Here is an 18,726-nt window from a genome sequence, read left to right as displayed (position 1 = left end):
CAGGAGATGCTTTATTTATAAGTCAGAAATCAGTTTTTGTTCATAGTTATAAGTTATAAGCTGTTAAGGTATAAGCTATAAGTACTTTCTCACAGCTCTACCAAACAGGGTCTATAGCTTATACCTTAACAACTTATAGCTTATAATTGTGAACATAAGCTGATTTTTGACTTATAAATTAAGCTTCTCCTCCCACACTCAAAGAATAAGTTGATTTTTGACTTACAAAAAGCTATAAGCTGTATTGTTAAGATGAACCAAACACATCAAAATAGCTTAAATTAAGCTAAAAGCTGAAATAAGCTAGATATAAGTCCTACCAAATAGGGCCATTTACATTTTTTTAAAATTGGTCTAAACGGGCAAAATTGTCATTTACTACTTATTGTGGTAGTTTGTCAACTTATTGACAATGGCTTCGGCTACTGTTTGAAGCTTTTTAGTGTTTGAGACTTTTTTAGTCCCAAACTTGGGTTTCCAAACCAGGGCCGGCCCTGGGCTAAGGCTGGTAAGGCCTGTGCCTAGGGTCCAAAAAATTAGGCCCAAAAAAGGGCCCCCAAATTTAGTCTTGTTTTATATTAAAATTTTAAGATGGCCCAATTCTGTTTAATTAATTTAGGCCATTTTAAAGGAGGCCTCAACAAATCTATTTGGCCCAATTGATAAAAGGCCTAATTGAAAAATATTATAAGTTTTAGTTGTTAGTCCAATTAAAAAAATAAAATATAAAATATATGTATATGTATTAGTCGTTAGCCTAATTTTATGTGGCCTATTTTTTTTTTCTCTTTATGGCTCAATTATGTGTTTTTTAATATTTTTTAAAAAAAAATATTTTATACAATTTTTATTTATTTATTTTGTAGATATATCTAATTTAGATACGCTTAAAAACTATAATATTTATATTTTTTTGAAAAAATGTTACCAAATACAAAAATATAAAAAAAATACAAATTGTAAACTTAGACAATTATTTTTGAAAACTCTAAACCAAACAAAGTGATTTTTATTTTTATTTTTATTTTTAATAAATATCTAAAAAGGGCTCAAAAAATTAATTTGCCTTAGGCCCCGAAAAACTCAGGGCCAGACCTGTTCCAAACGGTGCCAAAGTGGGGAAAAAAATTAAAGGTCAAAATAAAAAATAAAAAAATATAAGAGGAGCAAAATTTAATTTACCCGGGGGGGGGGGGTGAGTGTAATTTACACTAATTATACTCTCTCTCTCTCTCTCTCCACGTCCGGATTCTTCTTTTCTCGTTCAATACTTTCTCTCTCCTCAACCCTTTATAAATAGGGCTATTACCCTTCTAAACCATTTTCTCTTCCCTTTTGGGGCTTTTAGGGAGAGGAGTGAGAGAGAGAGAGAGAGAGAGGGTTGGGCGGCTCTCTGAAGAAAACCCATACCAAAGACTTGTTCGAGGATCTGAAAATTCACACTCACAGACAAGACATACTCATCGTATATACACACCCCCAATATGTATATAGACAAAGAGAGGTAGACACACGAAGATAGTGTCACTTTGAGATTTGTCTTTTGCTTCCTTTCCTTTCTCTTCGATCTTCTTCATCTCTTCGCACAATGTCTACTTATTATCCCCAAGTCCTTCGAAAATACCCAAAATTCTGATATTTGTTTAGTCTAATCCACCGCCATGGATTTCAACCTCTTCTCTCCAACTGGGTTTTTCTTATGTGGGATTTTCTTCTTCTTCACAATTTTATCATTTTGGCGTCAGTATATATTTATATATATTATATACAAAAAAGTATTTATATTATGTGGGTTTGATGAATTGAAATTAGGGTTTGTTTTTGCTCTGTTCTAATTGATGTTGTATCAGTTGATTGATGTTGTTAGGGTTTGATCAGATCTTTACTGTAATGAGCCCTAATTTTTTTTAATTGAAAAAAAAAATGTTAGGGTTATGATCAGAACTTAAAGAAAGGACCTGAGCATTGGTGTAGTATAGGCGTGTGTCAGTTGAATCCTATCCATCTAGGATTGGATTTTATTGGTTCAGTAGCTCTTCTTATTAGTCTATGCGCATTGAATCTGCAAACGGGGTTGATGGAAATTGGGTTTTGAAGGGTGCCATTAGATGGTTTTTAGAAATTTGTGTAGATGGTGGCAAAAAATTGACAAGTGTTTACCTTTAAAGGTCATGGTGTTTTTGTCTTCTTCCTGCAACTAAGTTGTTCATAATTGTTGTCAGGGAACGGTCCTGATAGTGGTTTTCATAATGGGCAGGTGATGGTACTCTAATTGCCTTGTAGGACTCACAGAGGATCCGATTGCTGGCAACCCGCTTCATCTGTCGACAAAGCTTTCAGGTTGAGATAATTTGTAGTGTCATAGTGCTATAGAGTTGATTGTCTTGTGGTGCTTTCAGTTGCACATATTCAGTTCCACTTGTAAGTTGTTTTGGAAGATTTGATTGGGTTAATTTGGAGATGATCGGGGAGCACTACCTGAGCTTGAAATGATTGTGGGGACACGGTGCATGGACAAGAGAGAAGTTTCTGGTCTTTTCCTGTGTTGGAACATCACCACCTGAAGCTAGGGGAAGCATTTAAGCTTGTGGAAGGTTATCGCGTGCAATGTCGCGTTGCTTTCCATTCCCACCTCCAGGATACGAGAAGAAGGCTAGACTCAGTGATACCGATTTGCTAACAAAGGTTTATATGGAATTCCTTTTTAATTGATTGTCTTTGCTACCCATTTGTATGGATATGCTATTTCATTTAGAATGCATGGTAGCCATAACTTAATTCTATTGATATTCTTGGAAAGTTGTGCTGAGCATTTGAAGTTCATTATGGTTTTTTGATGCAAAATAAAAGGAAACACTGATTAATTGTAATGAGGAATGTTTGGGAATTAAGGGATTAGGTGAACATTTTGAGCTAGGTATGTTCAGAGGGTATGCATTCTACGATGGAACATTATTGTAAAATGGAGACCTAGTATTTTAGGGAGAACAATCAAAATCGGTGAGTTATAGATGATTAGGTGAACATTTTCAGCTATGTATGTTCAGTGGGTATGCATTCTATGATGGAACATTATTGTAGAATGGAGACCTAGTATTTTAGGGAGAACAATCGCAATTTGTGAATTATATATAATGGACTGTGTAACAGTTTTTTATATTTTCCTTATCATCTGTTTTATTATGTGGTAAAATACATGAATTTACACAAGTTGCTAAAAAGTTGAATAATATCCTTGTGATATATTAAAAGATCGGCGAATGTCTTCATTCTTTCTAATCATGCTGCTGTTAAAAAGTTGGAAGTCCAGATACCTATAGATGTGTTTTAATAGCAAAATTGTTTTGATTTATGGCTTCATGTGGAGAAGAATCATCAATTAATCTTGGCTGATTAAAAGAGGCAAAGTTCTAAATTAAAATTTGAGTATATAATCACAAAAATATTGCATAACCCAGCATCTTTCTTCAATCCTCAAGTGTTTCTTAAGCCACCTCTAGTATTTTTCTTAATTTATTTTTCAGTTAAAATATCTAAAAATTATTTTTTAAACTGCAGAAATAAGATTAAGGGAAATACCCTCCCATTTGTTTCGAGTTTCATGTGGATGGGTTCTGTGTATTGTGAGACTTTATTTTATTTGCATTTCGTTCTTGGATGGGATCTGTGTATTGTTAATTATAAATACTAAGATACAGTACTGCTGCACTATAATTTTTCACGAAAGCCCTCGGTAAAACTGACTACATGTTAGAGGTAAAAAAGTAGTACAAACTAGTGCCTGAGGAAAGAGCAGTTGCGGTGAACCTATAGCTCCGCAATTCTTGTGTGCTAGAAGTTGTTGATTCTTGATGCCTCTACAATTATGCAGATTTGTTAATTCTGTTTCATAATTTATGGTACACTCATCTCTCAAAGGTGTGAAATTCCCTTTTCAGATACAGCATAATATGGCATAGACATGGGTTTGCCCATATCTACTTTTGGATATTTTTTGTAAAAACACATTAATACGCTATTGCAAGCTCCTTGCGTACTTTCTTGATCTACACTGTTTTTGTTTTATGTTTCATTATGTTTGTTTTCAAGGCATTTATGATTAGATGCTGAAATTTATCTTGAATTGGAGTCTATTTTAGAAAGTTGATTTTTAAATGGAGACACGGATTAGTTTAATTCCCCCATGCAAAAGGAAAGCTCTATAGAACAGCTATTAGACCAGCGATGTTATATGAAACAGAATGTTGGGCAACTAAGGAACATGTAGATAAGATGAGTGTTATTGAGATGAGGATGCTAAGATGGATGAGTGGCAAGACTAGAAAAGATAGAGTAAGAAATGAGTATATTCGTGAATGGGTAGGAGTAGTACCGATAGAAGATAAGTTGAAAGAGAATAGATTAAGATGGTTTGATCATATACAATGGAGACCAACAAAGACAATAGTGAAGAGATGCGATACAATGACGGTAAATGAAAGTGTTAGTGGAAGGGCAGATCTTGATTGACGTGGGTTAGTGTAGTAAATAGAGATATGAATCTCGTTAATTTAACTAGGCTTTTGATAGAGTCGAGTGGAGAAGGATTCATATAGCCGATCTCATTGATGGGACCTAAGGTTAGGTTTGGTTTGGTTTGGGTAATGTTGCATTGTTAAAACTCAGAACTGAAGAAGACATAGCATGTGCAAAAAATGTATGAAATATGTGAAGTGTATAAAAGCATATTAAAATGTATGAGAATGTGTAATACATATTGGAGTTTTTAACTTTTTTGAAATTATATTTGATCCTCAACCAATGCCCATTGAAGAAGAAATACATGAATTGAAGAATATAGCTTGTTACTCCTTGTAGTTCATTATAACTGTAACCATTCTCATTTGCAAATTAGTTGTCTGAATGTACTCATTCTATGATAGTTTCGTGGGCATGTTGTCCTTCACTACCTAGCATTTTGTGTCGTAAATTATAGTTGTGCTTGTATTATCCTTATAGATAGGGCCTTTGGCATGATCCTCTTTCATCAGTTTATGCTTCATCAAGTCAATGTAATGGTTAATGATTTTGGGTATCTTTTGTTGACATGTTGATCATTTTGTCTTCTAAAAAGCCCATTTTTTAGTAATTTTGTGATTTTTAGTCTTGCTTATTCTTGGACACTTCTTATCCAGAACTTCTCTCATGTATTTTCAGATTGTTATTTACCCTTTCATTATTTGACTAAGTCCCAATATATGTAATTGAAACATTATTTTCAGGAGAAAAACAAAGAAAAAGGGCACAAGAAGGATAAGAAGGACAAAGAAAAGACAGAAGGTAAAGAAAGGAAAAAGGACAAAGAGATAAGTGACAAAAAACATAAAGAGAAGAAGGACCGAAAGGAGAAGCACAAAGATAGGAAGGATAAGGATAGGGATAAAGAAAAGAAAAAGACATTAGACAAGAAAAATATTGTAGGCCCATTGGAGGGCCAAAATGGCGAGAAGCTTGGATCAAACTGTCTGCAGGGTGGTGAGACTGCAGGCACTAAATTTTTGCTGGAGTTGGTCAAGAGAATCAGAGATGATGGTGGAGCTAGAGAAAACCAAATGCTTCAGAGTATTAGTGTCACAGATCAAGGGAAGGCTGAACTGCCAGGGAGGGTTGTGGAGAGCAATATTGGCAATTCAATTGAAAGAAAAGAAAAGAACAATAACAAGAGAGAAGTTGGTGGAAATGTTAATGGACAAAAAAACAAAATTGAGGCAAGAGGTGTGGAAAATGCTGTTGTTCAAGATTTTAGTGGGATGGATCAAAAAGGGGTTGAAGGGGCTGCGGCTGGACCAGTGGACAAGGATGTCAAGAAGCAGAGGGAGGGGAAAGAGAAGCATAAACACAAGGATGGTGGTGGTAAAGGAGATAAACACAAGGATCGAGAACGTGAGAAAAAGAGAAAATCAAAGGATAAAGACAGGACCAAAGAGAAGGAGAAGGCGAAGGAGAAAGCGAAGGAGAAAGAACCAAATAAAGAGCAGCCGATATTGGGAAAAGGCAGCAAAGATGGCATAGACAGTCACAATATAAAACCATCATATCTTTTGAAGGAGGGCGACAAGAGTTCCACTGACAATGGAATTCTTGGCAAACGGAAGGAGCTTAAAGTGAATGGATTTTTACATGGTGAGTTCTTTCCCGTACTGTACTATGATTTCACTGCATTACCTCTAACACTATCCTGTGATTGGAAACATGGACTTTGCTGTGTTTGCCACCAAGGACGTGATAGAGGTGTTGCAGGTTTTGATGGTCCAGTGCGTAAACCACCAATTCTTGAGGGTGCCTGGTTATATGCTCTTTTCGAAAAGAAAAAAGAAAAATTGTTTGGCTAAAATTAGGTCTTAACTGTTATTGACGTCACCTTCTTATACACACTTGAGAGAAAAATTGTCTTGCTAAATTAGGTCTTACACTTCCTGGCTGTTCAGGATGACAGTTGATGTTTTAGCTTCTTGGCAGGACATTTTTGGGGATAATTTTTGGGTTCTAGATATTGATCTCTAATATTTTGCATGTACTTTATTCTTTCAACTTTGTTACAGATGATGACATTCGGCCTAATAAGTTACCGAGATCCGTCTCTTCCTCACATCAGCTTGTGGGAAACGGAAGAAAATTGGAACCATGCCAAGCTGCTCTCCAGGTTGCATGTGAGAGACAGGCGGCGCCCACTAACCATAAGGTGGAGGTTAAGGTTTCTTCCTGTCACCTGATCCTGCAAAATGGAAGGAAATTAGAGCCAAAGCCTAGTGCCATTGAGTCTGCATTTGAGAGGCAGGCGGCAGCCAGTAACCATAAGGTGGAGGTTAAGGTTTCTTCCCGTCCCCAAATCCTGCAAAATGGAAGAAAATTGGAATCACACCCTAGTGCCATTGAGCCTGCATCAGAGAGGCAGAGTGCAGACAATAGCGGCAAGACAGATAAAGAAGCGAGGGTAAATGGTTTGAAAGAGGCTCAACAACTAAATGCTTGCTCAAGTAAGCCTTTGTCTTCTACTCCTGTACGAGCTAAGGAGAAAGTTGAGGCATCTGTGAAGCTTCCACATCCCGACTACAAGTATCTGAGCCAAATACTTTCTGTTCCCGAAGTGGCCGAGTTGTCTGATTTTGATGACCAGGACTGGTTGTTCAGCAGTGATACCAAAGCAAGTTCTTTTGAGGTTGATGGGACGCCACAGGTGTGGGCTGAAGCTTTTAGGATAGAGTCTGCAGATGTCACTGCTCTGCCATACGTCATTCCTTTCTAAATCGGCACCAAATGGATTCAGCTTCTTTGTTGATCATCCTCTAAATGGGTTTTGATTCATTATTCTTCCAGATATGTTCTTCAAGGAATCAATTGTGCAGATCTATGTTGCAGTATGCCCAGCCTCCTTGTTCTGAAAGTGAAATCATTTCCTTGTGGATATAAATTGTCATGCAACACAAGCACGGCCTTCTTTGCTCACGGTTCTCCAGATTGTAGCACCCCTGCACGACGCCCATGACTCGGGTTATTGGGGGTCTCTTGTTTTCTAGTTAGTGATCCATGGAAACAAATTTAGGCATTACTGGAAACTTGGAATTATGATTTTCCAGGATTTGTGATGTTCCCCCCTTATTGGATAGGGGGGAAGACAGGAATGTGTTGGGAATTTTGAGATGGTTCCCTACTCTAATTTTTTTATTTTATTTTTGGCGCTTGAGGACCCATACACTGATTGAGAATGACATAATTGCTGTGGTTTTTATTGCACCACTACAAAATTTTGCTTTGTAACATATGATATCCATTTATATGATGAGTATGTATATTTAAGGGAAAATATAAAGGAAGCACTGTCATTTATTTCACCTCTATTTTTAGACATTGTTGACTCTCCTTTTATGCTAGGGTTGGGTCTCTCGTTCAAATCTTTAAATTTGAACTCAAGAATTTGAGGGGTTTATCAGATCTAACATAGGTTTCGTGTCCATGATTTGAACATTTTATTTTGTAAGACTTTTTGTAAGCCTTGTTAATACAATGAAAAACATACTTTTACGAAGGGGAAGGATGTTTACGTTGAGAATTGAGTAGATGCAACTGCATGAGCCAGAGCGTTGGAGCCCTAATTAGTGTGCGACTCTATTGCTCGACTGTGAGCTTGGTCACATTTGGTAATGTTTTTGTTTTGGAAATCAAAAATATATTCAAAAATTATTTTATTTGGAAAAAAAAAAAATTTAAATCAAGTTTCAAAATTATCGATTTTTGAAGAATAATAATATTAGTATTTATTTATTTCTCTTTCATTCATACATCCAGTCATCACCACCTCCACTATTTTCACCATTCCATCAATAACTGGTTAAACATATTTTTTAATATTTATTTTTATATTTAAAAAAAATATATATATATATATATATATATATGGGGTATTTTTTCATAAATCTCTTTTCACCTACTTATGTTTCATTTAGTCCACATTATTTTTTTATATTCCAATAAGTCCTATGGGTGATATAATTACCAAAATACTCCCAATAATATTCACATTTACAGTGCATGTTCCGTAATGTGAATGTTCATATCGTCAATGTGAATGTTCACACCATCAATATGAATGTTAACATATCAATGTGAATGTTTATACTACCAATGTGAACATTTACACGTCAATGTAAATATTCACATCACCAAATTACTAATCGTTCAAAAAATATTTATAAGGGTAAAAATGTCTATAAAATACTTTAAATATGAAAATTATGATTTGGTAGATCAAATGTTCAAATAATAGGGCTTTTTGGAATACAAAAATATCTTATGAACTAATTAGGATATAAACACTTGAAAAAAGATTTTCTAATAAATTTCCCCATATATATATATATATATATATCTATAAATGTGTTAGTTGTGTTTAAAAAAAGCAGAGAGGCTTTGTTGAGTTTGATTTCGGAAATACTTTTCTGATTTTTTGTGAAAAATTGAAACTAATCTGATAAAATTAAATTAAATTAAATATTAAAATTATATGAAAATAATAAGAAAATTTTAAATTATTTATTTTTTTTCTAAAAACAAATTCTGAAAATTAAAACCAAACCTTAAAGCATTTATCTTTATTTTTTTGGTCATGTTTGTTTGGCTTTATGAATGAGGGGATTGGATTAATAGTGAGAGAGGACCATATAGAGAATATTTGATTGTAGAAGTTTGTGATAGGATTAACAATCCAAGGCCACAATCCAAGGCCACATTTGTTTGATGAATTATGTTCGATGAGATTTGTAATATGCCCAGGGTGTACCCAAGCGTGTTAATAGTTCGAATTCGCTATTATTTTTGATCTAGTCTTACGAGTGCAATGTAAAACATAGATGACAGTTCAGATTTGATAACTTTTATAAAAAAATTCATTTTATTACAAACTTTTTACTAGAAATGGACTACGTTACCAGAGCTTAGAGTCGCCACCTAATATTTTGAGAAAATTAGGAAACTCATGACTCGTGCCAAGGCCACTGTTCGTCGTAACCAATAATGATTGGCTTGGAACCTTAGGTATGAGGAGGGAATGTCATTAACTGAGCACCCCCTGGCGCGCGCGTGTGCACTCACTTAATCAAAAGATCGGCCTCTACTAAGCCATTATATAATTTTTATTAATTTTATATGTTCATATTCCGGTTATCTAATAAATGCTAAAATTACTATGTGAAGTAAACAAATATAAACTATGTCGTTCATTTTGAAATAATTTGATTTCATTATTTCGAAAAGATTTTGAATAGTGTAATTATGAAAATCAATTTTATTTCAAATTAAATAACACAACATTCACCCACTGGCATGCATAGAGTTACATCAAATAAGCAACTAGCCACATAGTAGGATGCTAAACATAGTAAAAAAATCACACACAGGCGAGATGCTAAAGTACAAAAACTTACATATTTACTGATGTCCCGCAAATAGGTACAAAACAAAGTTAGTAAAATATACATGATTCTATATATAAGATCCTAATGTAATTCACTCATGACATGCAATTACAGATCCAGCTTCTAATATATGACAAGTGAATTATCTCAAAACATGAAGTAGTGCACAAAAATCACATAACAATCAATTAAACACACAGGTGCAAATTTAGCTGGATCTTAAAGCATAAAACATAGATGCAAGGCATAGAAATGATGACAAGCAAAATAACATACATATTTACAGAATATGGAAAGCAAAATAAAGAACAGGATAGAAAAAAGCAGGGCAGGGAATTATTACAACTTTGAATATTACATATCCGAATAAGGGAGGAGAGGAATAAAATATTACAACAAAAATTAAATTCTCACAATCTCTCTAATTAAAACAAAAACTAAACAAAAACAGAAACTTTAGGGGGGCCTCGGAGACCGTCGGAGACTGTTTTGCTCGACACTAGGAGGCTGCTTGATTCTGTCTAGGAAAAAGTGGTTGGTCGGCCAAAATATTGGCCGTGGCTGACTGTTATGCTTGAAACATGATTTTTCGAGAGAATTATCATCATTTCCTCCTATTTTCATATTGTTCTTTGCTCAATTTCCTAAGAAAATGTTTCATTTTGAAGTTTAAAAGTGAGTCTTGCAACACTATGAAAATATTTGGAACAAAGCACGGAAAGAAAGTTTTGAAAGAGAGTTTTGAACAGGATTTGAATACTTGGTCAAAACAGGTTTAGGTTTGGAAATGAAGCACAAATTCCATCTTTCTTACTTAGAATTTTGTGAGAAATACATTCTTGTTTTCATCCTCGGATAATCAAAAGAAAGCGCTCAAGTCTTAGGGTCGGTTAAAATGGGGTGTCTACAGGATTGTTAGTGAGGGAATGGTTAGTGAAGAGATTGTTAATGTGGAGTTTTTAGTGAGAGGATTAAGTAAAAGTGTGTTTATTTTGATAATAATGGAAGAGATGATTAGTGATGGGATTGTTAAATTATTTTTATATAAAATAAAAAAATTACTATATTAAAAAAATATAAAACAAATATAAAAAATAGAAATAATGGGTGCACTTGGTAAATAAAAAATAAAAAAATGTTTCAAATGTCCGGGTACACTCTAATCCCTAGACTATTTTTCCAATCCCACCGTCTACCTGGCCAAGCTAATCTACTTATTGAGTGGGATTACTAAACTCATTGGAGTATCAATCCAGCCTCTCATTTCACAACCAAACACGCTGTGAGGAGTTTGACAGTCAAGCTAATCCAATCCTCGCTCTCAAGCGGGTAAATAAATGTGATCTAAGGCCACATTTGTTTGGCAGATTAGGTTGGATGAGATTGTTAGTGAGAAGATGGTTAGTAAAGAGATTATTAATGTGAGGATTGTTAGTGAGAGATTAAGTAAAAATATGTTTGTTTTGATGATAGTATGGGAAATGATTAGTGATGTGATTGTTAAATTATTTTTATATAAAATAAATTAAAAAAAATTAGAACAAATATTAAAATAACCAGGTACACTTGGTAAAAAAATAATTTTTTTTAAAAATATAAAATAAACTCAAACCAATTACTATTTTTCTAATCCCACTATTTACCCAACCAAGCTAATCCCCCTACCGAAATAGATTACTAAGCCCGTTGGACTATCAATCCGCCCTCTCATTTTGTTGTCCAAATTGTGAAATTAAATACATAGATTCAAGAATAAATCAAAATTATATACCAAGAACACATGCTGAGAATTACAACTAAATTACAATAGAAGTACACAATACAATAAAATGGTAAAGAAAGTAAATCGAAGCCTGCACGGTAGCAGTTTCCTTAAAACAGATTTTCGCCGCCTCATGGGTCAAGTGCTTGAGGAATTCTGACGTCCGTCTCCCAAGATACGACGGTCAAAAACCAACTACGGCAGAAGTACTCCCTGTCTAGCTTAGCGAACAAAAACTGTGGCAGCACTCTTTCACTGTAGGAACTTTCTGAAAAACTGACTTGGAAAATGGAAGCAAAAATTTTTGTGTTGAGACTAGACATGAGGGTCTCAATTTATACATGTATAGGGGAGAGAGGAGGAGTCTCCAGCCTTTATTGCTGGCCACTAATGCACTATTAATCTGCCTTTATGGCTGGAGTTACAAACAAATTATACACACTAATCTCACTACCTCTTTCATGAAGTTAACTTCATGAGGCAATTTCTCATTCAATTCTCAATGATTTTTGGATATTCTTTTTGTGGTGTAAAGATCTCATTGCAAAGTATCTAGACCCACTCGGACCTAATACAATAGATGGTTGGGGCCCACTTTAATATTTAATTGAAGTCACCAAAAACCCATTTTTTCCAACGATCTCCAACATGAATAAAAATTGACCGAATGACTCAACAAACAGACACCGTTCAACAATAATGACTTGGAGAGAGAGTACAATGGACTAACCTCGACATTAGAGAAGGTAGCTTCTAGCTTTGAACGTCTTCCAGTGAAAACCTATCGAGTTTACTGGCTGATCAGTGAATATGACATCTTGAACTGCTCTGCCCTTTTTGTAAACTGAGACAATATATCTCACACAAGAATTACTCCTACAACCATTCTGTTCTCACTGGTGTGCCCTATATGGCTCTAAGCACTAGCCTGGTTCAGTGAGTGGTTTCAAAGAATTTTGGCCTTCCCAAACGTCATGACCCAAACCCGCCCCTAAAAGTTTAGGTCATGACCGGCCTGTACTCAGGCCTCAGAGACAAAATTTCAAAACATTCAAATCATATCGGGGCCTAAAGCGAAAGCAAAACAAAAGTAATAAATGTCCATTGAGCTGTGAATACATGATGACCTGAAATAATTAACCTATTTAACTACACTTTCCATATTTATATGTATATATAATAACAGAGCTTATACAGATCTCACACACTATATGAAAAACTTCAAACAAAACTAGGCTTGACGAAATAACACGATGCCTCTACATGGATGCACTTCCTGGGTGGCTTGACAGAGAGGCGGACTTCAGTACAAACTCTAATGTTGATCCTTTGATGGCTTATCTACATATATATAAAGTAAAAGGGTGAGCTAACGCCCAGTGAGTAATAATAAAGTAAAGAGGTTAATGAATGATGTCCTTAACATTGGGCAAACATATTTCATAATTTTGAAATGTATCATAAATCATTCTAAAATAAACATTTATTGTATCAAAATTCATGCTTTTTCAAATGGAATACATATCTGGAACCATTACAAAATGTATTACATGGTATGTGGTACGCCCACTTATACAAAGGGTCAGAATCAAATTTCAAAATAGGACATCTATTCATTCATATAAAATAACAGTTCGTAAACATGAGTCATATAGCGATGTAAAAACATTCGTATTCATATCACATTTTCTGAACGACCTCGGGTCTAATCAATAGCATATCATATCACAATTTTGAATGACCTTAGATCCAAACGTATCATATCGTATCACTGTATCTTATCATGGAGTAGATGGGACATCGACATGTCTCCACCTCTCCTTGGGCCCAATTCATGTATGTATGGTCCCAAGAGGTGACTCGTACGGACTCTAGAGGTGACTTCCACTTAGTTCTGTACAACACTTTGTTCCATACCAGAAATCAATAGGTCATAGAGACCGAACAATTCATATCATGTCATAGCATATACGGAACGGCCTTGGGCCCACCATATCATATTACAAACAATTCACATTTCTTGTTCATAACTCATTTTACATTTCTTGGAAACTTGTGCATTTTGACAAAATACGATATTTAGAGAATCATGTCATACATAAATCAAAATAGATAATGAAAAACATATATTGACCATACTATTACTCACAGTTATGGGCTTATGGTAGCTGTTGGGTGATGTCCTCATATTGACCTACAAACACAATTACATAGCACAACATATTGAGCATAGAATTACTCTCTTGATCAAATTTACTTCTCTTGATCAAATTTACTTCTCTTAATCTTTTCTTAACCACATAAACCAATCCCTGCGAATGTGCCAATTGAAAAAGTGATCGCATATAAACATTACTCAAATTATCCCAATTCAGGCAACTAGCCTTCATCCCACAGGCGTTCAAACTGTTTATTAATTAAGCAATTAGCCTTATGGAAAGCATGCTAAACATGGTGAGAATCACATTCATGTAATATGTTAAAGCACAAAAGTGCTCACCTAGTACTCTAAGGCAAGCCAAAAGAAAAGAGTAAGAAAAATGTATGCTCTAACTAGTGCAATATGACTAATGCAACACATGTGATATGCAATTACTAGGCTCGGCTACTAATATGGCATATGAATCAATTTGATAGCATGCGATTTAAGCACGTTTTCAAAGAAGTATTAAAAAGACAATGCAAATTAGAATGATGTGCCGAGCCTCAATGCATGCAAGACAATGGATGCAAGGCATGAGAGATGCTAAACAAAACATGATACCCTATACTAACCATCATAAGTATGTAAATAAAAGGGAGAAAGATGTGGGATTGGAAGACATATAGATTATTACAAGTTTGTACCCTCACGTATGAGGATCCGAATAAACTAACTAGCTAAGCTAATTACTACGAATTAATTACCTATTACAAACGCAATTAAACTATGCTAGCTTAATTATTACAACAACAAATTAAATAACTAGTCTAGCTAATTAATTATTTACAAGACAAAATTAACTAGTTACAACTAATTAATTACAACAAATATCTAAGCTAAGTAATTAGACTAAGCAGCCCGGGGAAGTGAGGAGTGCTCATGCATGCATGGATTTCTAGCCAAAAAAAGGCCACAACCCTGTTGCTAGATGCCTCTGTTGCACAGTAGAACAATTGCACTGTTTTCTTCCTCAAAAACAACTCTATTTTGCTAGAAAAGTACACTACTGGGTTTTGCAAAGGTGACCAGCAGGCTAGAAGTGGTGGCCTACCAGCCATTGATGACTGGATTTTTCTGCTGTAACAGAGAGCAAATAGGGCTGGAACATGGTATTCTCGAGGATTTGTTTGCACAACTTACCTCTCCTTATCATTTAAACAGCTCAAAGGAGTAGTAAACTTAGTTTACAAACCATCAATGGATGCAATTTCATTGCATGATGGTCTACAAACCAAAGGGTGCAAGTTCAATAACTACAACAAATAAAAACTCTCAAACCCCCTCCCTTTCATGAATGATCAAGGGAAATGGTTGACAATGATTCTTGAACCGTTTACATCACTAATGAGTATGAAGCGACTCAAAACTCAAGGGTTCAATTAACGTCCAATTGAACTCAACCAAGTTATTATCTTGCATCATTTTTAAGTTCTTACTTTTATCACTCCATTTTAATTTACCAACCATTTCTTAATAAATTAAGTGCAAAGGTGAGCTTTAAGTCCTCAAATGGAAAGAAGAACCAAACCAAGAGTTTTTTTAGGCATGAAAGAAGCTTCATGGGATTAAACCATTAAATACAAAATCTCAATCTTATGCTTTAAACAAGCAATTGGTTTGAACCAACTTTCAAAGCACAGCAAAAGCCAAGAAAGGAGGGAGGTTGCAGAGGTGATTAAAAGTGATCACAAGGATGTAAAGCCATAAATAAATGCTATCAACTCAAATAGGATGGTGGCTAAGGCCTAGACCACCAAACCTATGAGGACAATTACATTACAAGCATGCAATACAAGGCTCAAATGCAATGAACACTTAAAAACAATCCTAAAACAGTGCTAAATAAGTCCAAAATCATGATGGAATTAAGACAAAAAAAGCTAGAACAATAAGCTAAAACATAGAGCATGCTAGGCTAGTAAACAAGATACAAGAAGGGGAGGCTAACCCCTTCAATTTTGGACTTCAAAACAAAATAACTTTGAAAATTAGCGTGAAAAAGCTCAAAAAAGAGATGGTGTAAAGATGGGAAACACAAGGGTAAAGGCTAGAAGAGCAAGGTGGAAAGAAGGGTGAACCACCACTCCACCCTTTGAGGCCTTAAACCACAAGTTTTAGCCCAAAAAAATAGAGTTTATACAGCCCAAAACAATTGAAAAAAATAGGAAAACTAACAACTAAAGCAAAGCAACAAGCAAATACCTCTCGAAAGGAACCAATTCTTGGCAACAAATCAAGGCTTACACACCCTCAAAAGCTCAAACTAGGCTTAAAGATACCTCATCTCAAAGATGGTAAGGTTTGGTTTAGAGTGTATAGGCAAAAGCTTGTAAAAGGCTAAGAAATTGCAAGAGAGAGAGAGAGAGAGAATTTTTTCTCTAAAAATTCCAACCTTGAAAGTGGAAGGGGTGGCCTCTTATATATAGAAAATCATGCAACTCCCTCAAAAATATCAATACATACACGTGTAAGAAGGTGCATGCATCTGTGCCAATAGTTGGCACAGCTGGCAGAAAAATATCTGCAAAACACACTTGTGGCCAGCAGGCCACATCAATGGTTGGCAGCAAAAAGCTGTGGCCGGTAGGCCACAAGAGGTTGCAGGCTTGCAGATCTCTGGTTTTGGTCAAAAAATAAGGCAACAGGTGTGTAGGGTTCGAAAGGCTCAAAGTTGTGGCATTCCGTTGAGGACTTCGAGCACTCAACAAGCATATACACATTCATCATCGGGCGTGCAAGCGGTGGTATCCAAGCCATAAGGGCGGTCAAAAGTGGGGTGTCTATAGTTGCCCCTCTTTGATAGAACTTAGTGTCATGAAATGACGTGAGTGAACGTCAAAGCCCGAAGACGACCCATTTTGACAAGGCCGTAAGACTTGGACAAACAATTAGAACAAAATAAATGGTTGCGCTCGCAAGTGTAGACACCCCATTTTTGATCGTCCCCAAGACTTAGACGTCATCGTTTATGCAATTGATGATTATGCATGTGTGTGCTCATTTTAGTGCCTGAAGTCCTTGGCAGAGTACCCTGTCTTTGAGCCTTTAAACCCCATCTATTTTGTGCCCTGTTTTGGACCAAAATCTTCAAACCTGCAACCCTTGGTGGTTGTCGGCCACCAATTGAGGCTGTCGACCACCTAAGTGGCCTTGGCTTGCTGGCCACTTACTGGCCACCAGTGCCTTTTTTTAGATATTTTCTTAACAGCTATTCCAGCTGTTGGCACAATGGGCTTGATCACCATACATGTGTATGGACTAATATAACTCAGCCAAATGCTTGTTTTTCTATAAATATGGGACCTTCTCCCCCATTGTAAGGGTTAGAAAATTTTGAAGCAAAATTCTCTCTCTCTTGAAATTTTATGCTTGGTTGCTTAGTGTCTCTACACTTTTGTCTATCAACCCTTGACCAAAGTTGATTCTCTTTGGGTTGAGGTTATTTGAGACTATCTTTGAGCTTTTGAAGGTGGTTGTGGCTTGCTTTGTTGCCTAATTTGTGCCTTGGCTTCAAGAGGTATAACACTTGCTTTGTTAGCTTGTTTCACATACTTGCTTTGCCATCTTCTTCTACTGTTTTGGGGCTGATTTTAAACTATAAAAAACTTTGTTTTTGTGGCCTAAAGGTGGTGGTTTGAGACCATTTTTAGTTAGGGGGTGGTTCACTCTTCTTACTCCTTTGTTTGTAAAGCTTTTGTACCCTTGTTCACCACTTTCAAACCAACTTTTTTGGATATTTTAACCACTGAATTTTAGAGGTTTTTTCAGTGGTAAAAAACTCATTTTGAAGTCCAAATTTGGAGGGGTTAGCATTCCCTCATTGTGTCTTGTTTGCATGCTTAGTTAACTCCATATGTTAGCATGTTTTTCTAGCTTAACTTAGCTCAAGTCCAGCATGTGTTAGCCTCTGAAATAGCCTGCTTTAGCTCTATTTTTGGTTGTTTAATTCATTTAAGTCTTATTTTGTATGGTTGTAGTGTAATAACCCTCACAAGTTGATGTTTTAGGGTCTTAGACACCTCTTGTTTGAGTTGATAGCATCTTTTGGTGTTGTTTATTCACCCCATTTTAGCACTATAAACTCTGCAACCTTTTGAGGGTTGTTTCAAGCTTGGGATCCTTTAAGCTTGAGATTGAGATCATACTTAATGGTTTAATCCTCTTTGAGGGTTCATTATCAACGGCATGATCTTTCTCTTGCCTTACATTATCCCTTGGTTGACACTTCTTTCATCTTAGAGGACACTCACCAATGGACAAATTGATTAAAGAATGATTTGGTAACTAAAATATGTAAACAAAATTGGCAAGTAAAAGTGGCAAGATAAGCATTTCTTTGTGTTGCATTGCATGTGTTCAAATTGGATGTTAATTTGAACACAAGGAAAATGGGACATTTTATACTCAAAAGTGATGAAATGTGCCCCTATACTAGGTCTCCGTTGCCCTTGATCATGCATGATAGGGTGATGGCATTTGAGTCTTGTTTTGCATTCATCGAACTTGTACAAATTGGTCCCTTAGCCATCATGCATGGAAATTGCTTGATTGATGGTTTGAGGGCTAAATGTATCACTCCTTTGAACTTGTGTTGATGATAAGGAGTGATACATGGTACAAACAACCTGTGAGACCACCCCTTTCTTGCTCTATTTTGTCCTCTGTTGCAGCAAGGAAAGACTTGGCTTCAGTGGTCGGCAAACCCTCATCTGTGGCCGGCCGGCCATCAGTGAAAAATTCAGTATTGTGCTTCTGAAGCAGAGCAGTGTTGATCTGGAGGAGGAAAACAGTGTAAGTATTGTCCAACAGAG

General features: G+C 35.7%; 1 protein-coding gene across 3 annotated transcripts; it reads left to right on the top strand.

Moving 5' to 3' along the window:
* Positions 1-1,187: 1,187 nt before the first annotated feature.
* Positions 1,188-7,843, top strand: LOC114263182 (uncharacterized). Of its 3 annotated transcripts, none has more exons than XM_028203682.2 (4): positions 1,188-1,504; positions 2,258-2,685; positions 5,262-6,162; positions 6,582-7,843. In XM_028203682.2, exons 2-4 carry the CDS (start codon positions 2,608-2,610, stop codon positions 7,283-7,285), a joined length of 1,683 nt encoding a protein of 560 aa, XP_028059483.1. In that variant the 5' UTR covers positions 1,188-1,504; positions 2,258-2,607; the 3' UTR covers positions 7,286-7,843. The 3 variants fall into 3 exon arrangements, with proteins under 3 accessions (XP_028059483.1, XP_028059486.1, XP_028059485.1); XM_028203685.2 differs by having other exon boundaries at positions 1,243-2,168; XM_028203684.2 differs by having other exon boundaries at positions 1,321-1,701.
* Positions 7,844-18,726: the final 10,883 nt, after the last annotated feature.

The sequence above is a fragment of the Camellia sinensis genome, chromosome 14 (genome assembly GCF_055761805.1).
Source record: "Camellia sinensis isolate YWXY chromosome 14, ASM5576180v1, whole genome shotgun sequence".
NCBI lineage: Eukaryota > Viridiplantae > Streptophyta > Magnoliopsida > Ericales > Theaceae > Camellia > Camellia sinensis.
Note: the sequence above shows the minus strand (reverse complement) of the source record. Positions and strands in the feature narration are given on the sequence as shown.

Coding starts and splice junctions, on each gene's coding strand:
- LOC114263182 (XM_028203682.2), top strand. CDS start 2,608: ATGTCGCGTTGCTTTCCATTCCCACCTCCAGGATACGAGAAGAAGGCT. Junction 2,686..5,261: donor ATACCGATTTGCTAACAAAG/GTTTATATGGAA, acceptor CATTATTTTCAG/GAGAAAAACAAAGAAAAAGG. Junction 6,163..6,581: donor AGTGAATGGATTTTTACATG/GTGAGTTCTTTC, acceptor ACTTTGTTACAG/ATGATGACATTCGGCCTAAT.